This window comes from Dasypus novemcinctus, chromosome 2, assembly GCF_030445035.2.
Source record: "Dasypus novemcinctus isolate mDasNov1 chromosome 2, mDasNov1.1.hap2, whole genome shotgun sequence".
In the NCBI taxonomy this organism is placed as follows: domain Eukaryota; kingdom Metazoa; phylum Chordata; class Mammalia; order Cingulata; family Dasypodidae; genus Dasypus; species Dasypus novemcinctus.
This window is the reverse complement of record NC_080674.1, coordinates 71861202-71875181: the sequence shown is the minus strand read 5'-3', so window position 1 is coordinate 71875181 and position 13980 is coordinate 71861202. Positions and strand designations below refer to the sequence as shown.

Genomic DNA, 13980 nt, shown 5'->3' with positions numbered 1-13980 from the left:
GCAGTAAATGAAGCCACAAAGAAAAGTGCTCCTGAAGGCCCTAAGGACATCCAGACACCATAGGCAAGCCACATACCACACGAAATCAACAACCCTTCAGTGGGCTCTATCTGGGAATATATGAAACGCTATTTCCCCAATATAATATAGCTATACTCATTTACAAATGCCCTAATCATGATTTCTCAACTTCCTTCATTTGAACCAATAATTTTTAATTTACTTGTTAAGTATATTTCTCAGAACTTTAAGCCTTCAGATTGTTTCTATGTCAGTGCTGAAACTCAGCAGAGAGGTGGCCAACTCCTACTCTCCAATTCTTTGGGCCTGCCCAGGACAACTAACAAAATGATGATGATGGGCCAGCCTTACCCCAAAAGGAATACAAGCAAAATAATTCCATTCCTCTGCCCCATAATATTTACATCCCTTCTCAGACTGAAGTAGAGTAGCCTAGTCCCAAATCCCACAAGACTGAGAAATGATCAAAAAATAAGGGGGGGAGTGTAACCACTGACTAAAGTAGATTTATTGGTATTGTAGTTGTTATTTTGTGTTAACAGACTAACATGTAATAACGATATTAAAAAATTTAAAAAGTTAAAGGCCAATTACTGAGGGTCCAACAGTGAGACCATGATACTAATGACTATGCTTGTGAGCCTATATGCCTGAAATAAGAACAAGGCCTAGAGTAGCACTGTGCCTAGGAATTTCCTCCTGACAGCCTTCATGTTACTCAAATGTGGCCAGTCTCGAAGCCAAACTCAGCATGTAAATGCAATGCCTTCCCCCCAGTGTGGGACATGACACCCGGGGATGAGCCTCCCTGGCACCGAGGGATCACTACCAAATACCAGATGAAGATGCAACTAGAAAATGACCTTGAATTAAAGGTTCAATGCGGATCAGCAGAATATCCCTGTCTACATATAATAACAGGACTTTAAAATGCTGTTTGACCTAATGTAAGGGGGAAATGGAAAGGAGAAATGAGTTTATATGGCTACGAGTCTCTCAAAAAGAGTCTGGAGGTTGTCAGAAGGATTGCCCTTATGCACAACTGAGCAGAGTCTAAGAGACAGATAAAGTAGATACAACCCCAGGTATTGGTTCCTTTGAGGGCTAAAGAGACCCACGGGTTCTATGATCATGGCAGATGGGGTTCACTGCCATGGCAGATGGCCCTTCTTTGGAGCTGGTGTTTCTGCGTGATGAAACTGGACTCAGATGGGATCTCTTTTCACAAGACTTTCATGCTACTTTACTGGAATTGTAGTTGGTGTTGGGATTTAAGATATATTTAGGGGATTTGAATCTCTGGACTGACAATAGGATAGCCAGGCCCTGAGCCTCAACAGACTTCGGCTCCTACACTCTGATTTATTGGACTCACCCCACTCAGCTAAGATGGAGTTGAAGAAGGACAACCACCACACCATGGAGCCTAGAGTGCCTACAACTGAAAGCAGGAGGATTGCATCCAGTATCCAAGTGGAATCTGAGCCTCCTCGTGACATAGAGGTGCAACGGACATAACCAATCCAAGGTTCACAGAGAAAAGGTGGCATTGGAGTGGGAAAAGTGGACATGGTGGCTGATGGGGATAGGGAATGGCAGGAAGAAATGAAATGTGGAGGCGTTTTTGGGACTTGGAGTTGCCCTGGATGGTGCTTCAGGGGCAATCACCAGACATTGTAAATCCTCCCAGGGCCCACTGGATGGAACGTGGGAGAGTATGGGCTATGATGTGGACCATTGACCATGAGGTGCAGAGGTGCCCAGAGATGTACTTACCAAATGCAATGGATGTGTCATGATGATGGGAGTGAGTGTTACTGGGGGGAGAGTGGTGGGGTGGGGGTGGTGAGGTTGAATGGGACCTCATATTTTTTTAATGTAATATTTTTACAAAATGAATAAAATTTTTAAAAAATAAATAAATAAATACAGGCCAATTACATCTTATTCTAAGATACTCCATTATGACCTTCAATTTCTAGCATATACAACTGAATGACATTCATTAGTAGCAAACCTCACGTTATAAAAATGAGCTTTTATCACAGTTCTCATATTCATTTATATGATACAAAATAATCACTTTTAACAGTTTACAAATTTGCACTTCCTTTTTAAAGAGTCATCAATCCTAGAGAAATAGTAAAAAACTAACGACCTAAGGTGTATTTCATACTGCTATTCTGAATGAAAGTCCTAACAAGATTTTTTTTAAAATTCCAAGTCTTAATGATGAGGGAAACCCTCATAATAAACCTTGAAAGTTTCTTTGTAGGAAGGTAATTTGCAAAGCTAAAAACTGGCCAGTCAAGAGTAGTGATACTTATTTTTTATATTTTCAAAAGTTCTTCAAAGTTGTTGCATATTCTTTTCTATAAAAGTAAAAAGTTTAAAATATAGTCTTATATTGTTAACCACAGACATAAATTTTAAAACAGCACATTTAAACATATGAAAGTTATAAGGAGTTATCAATAGGGCCCTTTCTCATCAAAATCAGTTTGTTAGGTATAAGGGTCCACAAGTTACACAAAAAAGAGCAGTATGGTGAGTGAAGATGCCTGACAAGGAAAACTTTGTAATACTACTGCCTGGAAGTCTTGAGACCAGATGACAACCATGAGTTCTTTACAAAATTTAACTTTTTATATTTATGATGATTTTTTAATCTCATTTTATATTCTCTGGAAACTCTAAAATAACTCACTGAATTCCTGTGGAAAACAAAGTGGAGAAGAACACTAAACTTGCAGCTTGGGTTAGTGAGCATTGTGCTCCTCATATCAGGATATGTGACTAGAGGGCTCAACACCAGACAAACAGGCTTCTCTCTCTGGAGCATCAATTTTATTGACCAGATCATAGGAAACATCTTCCACATTAAAATTAACATTTTATAAAGTGAAATACAAATTTTCAATGACTTTTAGATGACACAGACTAGACATCAAGAAATCTAGGCTTGTGCCAGGCTACTGGGCCATAACCCCACACTTCTCTGCCACTAGGTATCACCGAAAAAAGCTCACGTAGTTCTGATAAATGGAAATAGGCCAGGCTGAGAAGTCAGACAATGCTAGACTGAAATTCTAGCTCTGTCATCTGTTAATTACATGAACTTGGATAAGTGTCACTGACACTTTTCCTTCTCTATTAAAATGTCACAGAATTATTACAGAATAGGAAACAAAATTAGTCCACAAAACTACTGTTCGGGACATCAGTTAGTTATGCTTGTCCAGCATGCATTATTCTGACAACAAAACTCCTTTTACTTACAGAATTACTTCTCTCCTTAATCCATGTTGTTCAAGTGGAGCAAACCCCAGAGCCCAACTTCAGAAGTGAGCAAAAAAACAGGCCTTTCTAATCACAGTCTAAACTGATGGTTCAGCAAAGTGCAAAGTCTCCAAGTCTACCCCCTCAGGAGCCCCCCTCCACTGCAGCTACTAAGCACATAGAATATTATACCTAATGTAAACTATGGACACAGTTAATAGCTATTTTAGTAATCTTTCATCAATTATAACAAAGGTAACTACTGCTTAAAAAAAAAAGTACAATTACAAAAAAATAAAAGAATGAAGGTGGACCCTACCTCATACCATATAAAAAAATTAACTCAAAATAGATCAATGACCTAAACATAAGAACTAAAACTACAAAACTCCTAGAAGAAGACATAGGGGAATATCTTCAGGACCTTTTGTTAGGCAATGGATTCTTAAACTTTATATCAAAAGCACAAGCAACAGGGAAAGGGATGTGGCTCAAGCAGTTGGGCTCTGTTTACCACATAGAAGGTCCAGGGTTCGATGCCCAGGGCCTCCTGGTGAAGGTAAGCTGGCCTGCGCAGCGAGCTGGCCCATGTGGAACGCCAGCCCATGTGCAACTGCCGCCCCCTGCGGAAATGCCACCCCACGCAGGAGTGCCGCTCCACACAGGAGTGCCAGCTGACACAGAGAGCTGGCAGGGCAAGATGATGCAATAAGAGACACAGAGGAGAGACAATAAGAGACATAGCAGAACAGGGAGCTGAGGTGGCACAAAAGAATGGTCACCTCTCTCCCACTCTGGAAGGTCCCAGTATCGGTTCCCAGAGCCGCCAATGAGAAGACAAGCAGACACAGAACACACAGTGAAGAGACATAAAAAGCAGACAACAGGGGAGTGGGGGGAGAGAAATAAATAAATCCTTTAAAAAAAAAAAAAAGGCACAAGCAACAAAAATAAAATAGATAAATTGCACATCATGAAAATTTAAAACTTTTGCACTTCAAAGGATATTAGCAAGTGAAGACAACCTACAGAATGTGAGAATATATTTGGAAACTATATATATGTTAAGGGCTTAATATCCAATTACATTGGACATATATATCAAGAACTCCTACACTCAACAAGGAAATAGCAAAAAGCCCAATTTCAAAAATGGACAAATACTGGGAAACACACTTCTCCAAAGAAGATTAAAAAATAGCAACAATCACAAGAAAAGATGTTCATCATCATTAGCTATTACAGAAATGTAAATCAAAACTACAATAAGAGGGAAGCAGACTTGGCCCAATGGATAGAGTGGATGCCTACCACATGGGAGGTCCGCAGTTCAAACCCTGGGCCTCCTTGACCCGTGTGGAGCTGCCCGTGCTCAGTGCTGATGCACACAAGGAGTGCCATGCCATGCAGGGGTGTCCCCTGCGTAACGGAGCCCCACGCACAAGGAGTGCGCCCCATAAGGAGAGCAGCCCAGCACGAAAGAAAGTGCAGCCTGCCCAGGAATGAAGCCGCACACACGAGAGCTGACACAACAAGATGATGCAACAAAAAGCAACACAGATTCCTGGTGCCGCTGATAAGGATAGAAGCAGTCACAGAAGAACACACAGCAAATTGGACACAGAGAGCAGACAACTGGGTGGGGGGGAATAAATAATAAATCTTAAAAAAAAAAAAACTACAATGAGATACCATTTCACACCACAGAGGTGGTAATTATTTTAAAAACGGAAAATACCAACCGCTGATAAGGATATGAAGAAAAAAGAACCATGGTATATAGTTGGTGGGAATGTCAAATAGTACAGCCACTGTAGAAAACAGTTTGGCAGTTCCTCAGACAGTTTAGTACAGAATTATCATATGACTCGGGATTCCCGCTTCTGAATACATACCCAGAAGAATTGAAAACAGGGACTCAGTGATATTTGTACACCAATGCTTATAACAGCACTATTCACAACAACCAAATGGCCATCAATGGATGAATGGATAAACAAAAGGGGTATATACATATAATGGAATACTATTCAGCCATAAAAAAGAATGAAGTTCTGATACATGCAACAACATAGATGAACCTGAAGACAACATGTTGAATGACATAAACACAAAAGGAAAGATATTGTATGCTTTCACTTTTATGAAATCACTAGAATATATCATAAAAACGGAAAATAAATTACAGATTCCTGGGAAAAGGGAGCAGAGGAAAGGGGATCAGGGAATGGGGAGTTATTGCTTAATAAGTGCAGAGCTTCTGTTTGGCAGAATAAAAAAGTTTTGATAAAGGATGGTAGCAATGATAGCATCACATTGTGAATATAATTAAGGCTATGAATTGTATGCTTGAATGTGGTCAAAACAGAAAATTTTATGTTGTGCAAGTTACCATAGTTAAAAAAAAAAAAAAAAAGGTGCCTGTGGAGCCTTTGAATATGCATGCAAAGCCCATATCCAGAGATTTTGATTAAATACATTAGTCTGTACTGGAGCCCAAAGACTTTCCCTGTAGTTCCCCAGCACCCCCAGCACCCTTTAATTTCTGTCTTTAAAGCTCTACAGATGACTCCAATACAAGTCTAATACAAGCCTGACACCAGTCTTAAATAACATAAATAGCATAAAACTTGCACATAAGTGAGTGCCTGATGCTTGCGACTTGTCGGGCTTCTTCCCACCCCACACTGCCGAGTGTGCGTAGAATGGGCACTCACCCCGAAACCCTTCCAATGCCTGTAATAATGCCACCTGCAGGAACCTCCTCATTACCATACAGCTGGTACCCTGCAAACTGGGAAAATTCCAGAAACGGAGACCTACAAGGAAGAAAGGATATTGCTTGAATTAACGTCATAGAAAAAAATTATATTTAGATAATGTTCTAGTTACACATGGAAGAGGTAAGTTTTTTTTTTCTTTAATGGAGGGTTGTTTCAAATATGCATATTGTAAACAAATTCTACAAAGAATATCTAAAAAAAAATCCAGTTTTAATATTTTGGGGATGTATATGGTATATCTACACAGCAGAACACTAGGTATTTATTTTAAAAGATGTTGTAGAAATGTGTTTATTAATAAAGAGTACAGCAGCTAAACTCTTAGATTGTGCTTCCCATGTGCCAGGCACTCTTCTAAGAGCTTAGAAACATTAACTCATTTACTTCTCAGAACTACCCCAAGGTGGACCCTATTACAATCCTGATATATTGATGAGGAAACTGAGACACACAAAGATTAAGGAACTCTCTAAGATCACACAACTAGTCAGCAGCAGAGCTGGCATTTTAATCCTAGCAGTCAGGCTACTCACCACTACACTACTCCACCTGCCACTCAGTTAAACATTCAAGACAGGAAAGCGGACATGGCTCAACTGATAGAGCATCCATCTACCATATGGAGGGTCCAGGGTTCGATCCCCAGGGCCACCTGACCAGTGTGGTGAGCGGGCCATGCACAGTGTTGCCATGCGCAAGGAGTCCCATGCCATGCAGGGCGCCCCCGCATAGGGGTGCTCCATACACAAGGAGTGCACCCCACAAGGAGAGCTGCCCCGCATGAAAAAAGAGCAGCCCACCCAGGAGTGGTGCCGCACACATGGAGCGCTGACACAGCAAAATGACACAACAAAAAAGAGATGCAGTTTCCCAGTGCCACCTGATAATACAAGCAAATGCAGAAGAATACACAGCGAATGGACACAGAGAGCAGACAACAGGGGGGAAGGGGAGAGAAATAAATAAAATACATCTAAAAAAAAACAAAACATTCTAGACACATTAAGTGGGGGGAATAAGGAGAGGGGGGTTTCCCAAACACATCTAGCAGGATTCCTTTTTTAAAAAAAACATATAGGTAGCTGTCTGATACATATATACATAGACTAGTCCAGAAGGACATGCACGAGGTGTTATAATCCTATAGTGTGATAATACTTTCAAAATTTAAAATATTTTTTTCAATTATTACAATAAGAACCAGAATTCAAAATCATTTATATATAAAATGATCTAATAAAGTGCCATGGAAAAGAATACTCCGAGTTAGTACTGGAGTATGTACCAACCCTGGGTCTATTAGATTGTCAATTCTTTCTCTGGGTAACAGTTTTCCTCTTGATATGTGAAGTGCCCGGGCTCTCTCACCACCACCTATGAAAAAAACATCATTCCATTAGATTTACAGGATATAAGGTCCCCATTTAATTTAGTGACAGAGAAACACAATGCTTAGTCCAAAATATGGTGGCTTTTGAAAAAACTCAACCTATCCTGTGAGAAACTAATTTTTCATATCATTCGGTCAACTTACCAACTGCTAATTTTCTGAAATAAAAAACAGACATTTTAAAAAATCAATCTAGGAAAGCGGATGTGGCTCAACTGATAGAGTGTCCGCCTACCATATGGGAGGTTCAGGGTTCAAACCCAGCGCCTCCTGGCCTGTGTGGTGAGCTGGCCCGCACACAAGGAGTGCCCTGCCACGCAGGGCTGTCCACCACATAGGGGAGCCCCATGCACAAGGAGTGCGCCCCACGAGGAGAGATGCCCCACGCAAAAAAAAGCACAGCCTGCCCAGGAGTGGCACTGCACACACAGAGCTGATGCAATAAGATGATGCAACAAAAAGAGACACAGATTCTCAGTGCCGCTAACAAGAATGCAAGCACAGAAGAACACACAGCAAATGGACAGAGAGAGCAGACAATGGGGGAGGGGGATTAGGGAGGGAAGGAGAGAGAAATAAATTTTTTAAAAAATAAATCTTTAAACAAAAAAATCAATATAGGGGAACAGATGTAGCTCAAGTGGGTGAGCACCTGCTTCCCATGTAGGAGGTTCCAGGTTCGTTCCCCAGTACCTTCTAAAAACAAAACAAACAAACAAATGAAAAAACCAACTCAAGGCAACTGGTGTAGCTGACTGAGCATCAGCTTCACACATTCGAGGTCCCCGGTTCACTCCCCAGTCCCTGTAACTAAAAGAAAGGAAAAAAAATCAATCTAGGGGAGCAGGTATAGCTCAGTGATTAAGAGGCTGCTTCGTATGTACAAGGTCCAGGGTTCAATCCCTAGTAACTCCCCCCAAAAAAAAAATCGAACTACCCCTGGTCCTACCACATATAAAACGGTTTCTAAATTCACTAGCTACTGAGCAATTAAAGAAATTACACAGCATTTTTGTCAACAACTCATGCATTGCAAATACTACTTCATCTCCACCATATTTATTAAATACCTACTACATATATACACATACATGTTTACACCTTGTTACATGCCACGTGAAATTTGAAAAATTCCTGTCTTCAAGTTATACCAAGTAAAAGCAGTATTTCAGAAATGATTTCTGTGATAAGCACAATACGATTTACATAAAGCTGCCAATTATGACCCACAAATCTCTTTTAGGCCTGCAAATGGGACAGAGTGGAACATCTTACATAGCGGTTTAAAAGTTTACCATATTGTTATTTTCTTGACTCAGAGATTGTCCTCAAGTGTTTCCTGATGTTATTCACGTTATGACAAAAAGAATTTCAATAACTGAAAGCTTGCTGAAGTTACCTGTCCAGGCTGCTGAAGGCCAGAAGCACAGCCTCACTAGCCAACCCCACAGCTGAGGGGCTCAGAATCCGGGGAATCCCTACAAACCCCCCACGCAAACCAAGGTAACAGATTAGGAGCAGAAGTATCTAATGGTACCTCAGAATGTCTATGTTCATTGTTGCCCAGGAATTTCATCTTAGCATAGTCTTTGCTTAATATAGTCTTTCATAGCACACATCCAGTCTTTTAAAATGAAATGATTCTGGGAGGGAAAGACACAAGGCAGTGTGAATTAGGTCTGATCACTTTTCTCCCACCCACACCTGAGCAGGCCCTGAGGATGAGCTGAGAGGTGTGTGAGGAAGGGAAGGGTTGCAAAGGGGCAGAGAAATCTTTTGGACAAGGTGGATACATGTTCATTATCATGACTGTTCTGATGGTTTCATAGGTATACACATATCCCAAAGTTCATTCAAATTGTACACTTTAAATAGTGCAGCTTATTGTATGTCTCAAAAAGCTCTTTAAAAATAAGTAAGTATTAAAGGAAATGTGAACTTAAGGCACAGCAAGGAAGGCCAGGCCTGAGTTGAGAGCTCTTGTTAAGTCAGTAAGTGACATAAGTAGTGTCCAGGGGGCTGGCAGGGGAGAAGCTGTCAGGGGAGGGTGCAGTGACAAAGGTGAAACAAAAAAAAAAAAAAAAAAGGACTTAGGGCAACATAACTTCCTTAATTCTGACTAGAAGTCGGGTTCTTAACAAGAGGTCAATGAGCTTGAATTTAAATTTTAAAAAAAACATCATTCTTGTGGGGACGTGTTGACATGGGAATGATATATTTATTAAATAATACACAGTGTAGTGTAGACTTAGTAGGGGGTCCATGGTTTTCAAATGACTGGCAAAGGGGTCCATGGAACAAGAAAACTTAAGATGGCCTGGCCTAGAAGTTGGCCTTGCTGATTAACAGCAGCTGGTATATTCTGGCTTCATGAGGAAGAACTAGAAAAAGGTCTGGGCTTGAGGCAGACTCAGATCGCAGAATTAAGTTTCTCTGGGATTCTATCTGGCCTAGGATATTTGGACCACCACAAGAAGACAGCATGATACTATCACCTTAGTTTTCCAAGAACAGTTCTTCAGGATTTTACAATAAATATCTCCATTTCCACAGACTTAGTGCCAGAAAAACCTGATGTTTCCTTAAACTCTCATTTACCACATTGTATCTAATTTACCATATGCATCAATTCTAAGCCACACTTTTTTTTTCACATTTTAACATTCCTGAAATCTTCCAGACTCCAGCATTTTAAAACTCATTTTCAATCGCTGTCTGTCAGGGGGGCATTTATAACAAAGCTGTCTTTGCCGCTGCATGTACAAAGGTCAAACTGCTGTCACATCAACTGTGTAACAAATGTATGTGCACTGTTGGTACTACACATGTACACTTTAACTGCCTTTTTTTTTAACAATGGATATAATTTTTTTTATCCCCCACCCCACCCCGAGATGTCTCCCTCGTCTGTCTGCTCGTTGTCTGCTCATTTTGTTTAGGAGGCAATGAAAACCAAACCCAGGACCTCCCACGTGGGAGGCCAGTGCCCAGTCGCTTGAGCCACTTCCAGTCTCTGCTGGTTGCAGCGTCTGGGGCATCAGCTGGCTGCTGCGTCTGCTTCTTGTGGCAACTGCTCGTTGCTGCATCTTGCTGGTTGCAGCATCTGCTCATCTTCTTTAGGAGGCACCGGGATCCAAACCCATTTGGGAAGTGGGTGCCCAATGGCTTGAGCCACATCTGCTCCCCTTAACTGCCATTTAAAATGTCTTCCAAAAAATCTCACAGGCCTTAACTTTAGGTCATTAAAAGTCACTGTTTCAACTGCCAAAACAATACCCTTCCTTAAGCTGTAAAGTTATTATCTAGTGTAAAAAGTAAGCACTTCTGAATCCATCAAAATACTTTTACAGCCCTTTAATTAGCCTATGTTAATCAAAATACTTAGTTCTGGCTCTTGTGAGTAACACAGCTGGGTACTCCTTTTCTCCTACAGAAATGATTAAGTCTCTTCTCAAGCATCTCTCCAGTTCAAACAAGAACAAAAGGGGAGATTAAAGAGTGCCCCAGAAGAAACCGAAAACAAAGGCAGAAAAGGAAAAAACAAAAAGGTAGGCAAGAGTCAGCTACTTTTCCTCAACCTTTTTATCACAAATTCTACGAATGAAAAACTTCCAAGATTACTTGTGAAGTAACTTGAAAGTCCTGCCCTTTGCTCCTGTCTAAATTTATGTAGGAAGTTGCGTGAATTTTAAAATCAGATTGTCTAAATTCTACAGTGGCAGGAGAAAAAGAAAAGAAGAAAATGAGTAGAATTCCCTACCTATTGATCAACACAACTGCTAAGCCAAACTATGAGCATTCACATAACAAAATCACAGAAGAAAATACCCAGAGCAAGGAATACCAAAAAACAAAAAAACAAAAAAGCCCACACAACACATACACAGTTTGCTATTAAAATTAGGAGACTGTGGGAAACGGACTCTGGCCCAGTGGTTAGGGCGTCCGTCTACCATATGGGAGGTCCGCGGTTCAAACCCCGGGCCTCCTTGACCCGTGTGGAGCTGGCCCATGCACAGCGCTGATGCGCGCAAGGAGTGCCCTGCCATGCAGGGGTGTCCCCCGCGTGGGGGAGCCCCACGCGCAAGGAGTGCGCCCGTGAGGAGAGCCGCCCAGCGTGAAAAGAAAGAGCAGCCTGCCCAGGAATGGCGCCGCCCACACTTCCCGTGCCGCTGACGACAACAGAAGCAGACAAAGAAACAAGACGCAGCAAATAGACACAGAGAACAGACAACCAGGGGAGGGGGGGGAATTAAATAAATAAATCTTTAAAAAAAAAAAAAATTAGGAGACTGTTCAGAATCGCATTAAAAATGTGTAATTAGAGAGATTTATGGGTGATTTTTAATTTTTTCTTCTTTATACTTTTCTCTTTCCCAACATTTCTATATACTACATATTACTTTTAAATTTTAAAAGAAAGTATGTTTGTGTAATGTCCATTTTCACAGCAAAACAGGACTAATTGCAGGCAAAACTGTGAAGAAGGCCAAGTTTGTCCTGCCCCCTTCTCCCTCCTCTCCTCTCCTTTGGGGACCAGCCACAGGTCATCAGAACCCGCCATCCTCAGCAGGTGCTCAGTGCTAGGGGACTCCCGACTCCCTCCCTCACGCAAAATATCCAAGCGGAACAGGCGACACATCAAATAAAACTGTGATAACAGGCATAACTATTAATGAGATATCACCATTAACAAAACGTATTTTCAATTCGGCAAGGTGGTTTGTGTTTTTCTCTGCAGACAAAGCATTAATCCAAAATGCTTCAAATGTACGAATTTCAGCCACCTTTTCTTAAAAGCCTACTGGCAGGATATTTTACTCCTCAAATCATACTCAGAAGACAAGAAACCCAATCATTTTTTAACACCATTTTCCCAAACTAGGACAGGGGTTCCAAAGTGGCCTGGTTAAAAAACAAATAAAAAGACAGACAAATGTCCACTCTATTTGTTTATACAAGTCAAAACCCACCTACTTACACACCCTTGGTTAGAAGGGGGCTGGGCCAGTATAATTGACATTCACTGCTTTTGACTGCTCAGCTTTCCCTTTCCTCACTGGGCAAAAAATATGAAAAAAACTAACTGGGGAACAAAAAAAGGTCTACATAACAGCAAATGCATAATTAACCTTGAACAGATAAAAGTTTAATGCTACATGTTTTTCCTAAAATCAATAGCTATAAAGAGACATCTTAATTTAAAAATAAGGGAAGCGGACTTGGTCCAGTGGTTAGGGCGTCCATCTACCACATGGGAGGTCCGCGGTTCAAACCCCGGGCCTCCTTGACCCGTGAGCAGCTGACCCCTGCGCAGTGCTGATGCGCGCAAGGAGTGCCCTGCCACACAGGGGTGTCCCCCGCGTAGGGGAGCCCCACGCGCAAGGAGTGTTCCCGGTAAGGAGAGCCGAAAAGTGCAGCCTGTTCAGGAATGGCGCCGCACACACAGAGAGCTGACACAGCAAGATGACGCAACAAAAAGAAACACAGATTCCCGTGCTGCTGACAACAACAGAAGCGGACAAATAAGAACACGGAGCAAATGGACACAGAGAACAGACAAGTGGGGGGAGGGGTGAGAAATAAATAAAATAAATCTTTAAAAAAAATAAATAAGTTGAGAGTAAGTGTTGTGTTTACCTAATCTTACAGACTGTGCTCGTTCATGGAGCTGATTTACCAGCGCTTTCATTTGTTCATAGTTTTCCTGAAACAGAAACAAAAGGGGGGGGGGGTTTGAGGGTAATATTAGAAAGCAATTCTCTTCTTACCAAAATAAGGCTCAAGGAGAACACTGGTCTGGGCCACCTCTCCCCAGCCCACCCCAGCACACCCTCCAGCTGTCTCCACACCCTGCAGGGCCATGCCAGGGGTCTCCATCCTATGGAGGTGAAGTCCTGCTTTTCAATCTTGGGTCAAGCTCTTCACTGCCACCACCTCTCAGCCCACCTGTCCAAGCCTACCCATCTTTTAAAGCCTAACTCATCTTCCACTCCTAACTAATGCCATAACTAATGCCCCACTCACTCAGCATCCTTCTTCCTTAAACATCTCCTGAACCTAATTGATCTGTGATTCCATATTCTAAGGTATACAAGCCTTTTGAGGGTTAGAAGGTCATCTTATTTTCCCTGTGCACAATCCTAAGGAAATCCCAACCAATGCAGAAATACTTGATTACTGACATATTATACTTAAAAAGCCCAGGAAAAAACTGGATTCTGTTTTATGTTTAAACAAAAAACAAAACACTCTATATGTTTAGAACATTTCTGGAGTAATAAACAAGAAAACATTAACAGTAAAAAGTGGGACAAGGGTAGCAGGGTTAACTTTTCATCCCTCTGATGGTTTTGTTTTTTATTTCATAGTGGTGGGATTACAGATAGTTTATTTTCTTTATACATGTTTGTATTTTCCAATTTTTTTACAATTAACAAAGCACTTTTTTTAATTTTATTGTTTCGACTGTGATTTTATACACACCCATACTATAAAATTTCACAT

General features: G+C 41.2%; 1 protein-coding gene across 3 annotated transcripts in view; it reads right to left on the bottom strand.

Moving 5' to 3' along the window:
- The window catches only part of MCCC2 (methylcrotonyl-CoA carboxylase subunit 2), a 96833-nt gene that overhangs the window by 67338 nt on the left and 15515 nt on the right, over window positions 1-13980 (bottom strand). For all 3 annotated transcript variants that reach the window (XM_058309965.2, XM_004465628.4, XM_023590892.3), the window contains exons 2-4: window positions 13114-13180; window positions 7373-7457; window positions 6018-6119 (exon numbers count right to left, since the gene is read on the bottom strand). In XM_058309965.2, coding sequence (XP_058165948.1) covers window positions 6018-6119; window positions 7373-7457; window positions 13114-13180 — 254 coding nt within the window. The remainder of the gene's footprint in view (window positions 1-6017; window positions 6120-7372; window positions 7458-13113; window positions 13181-13980) is intronic.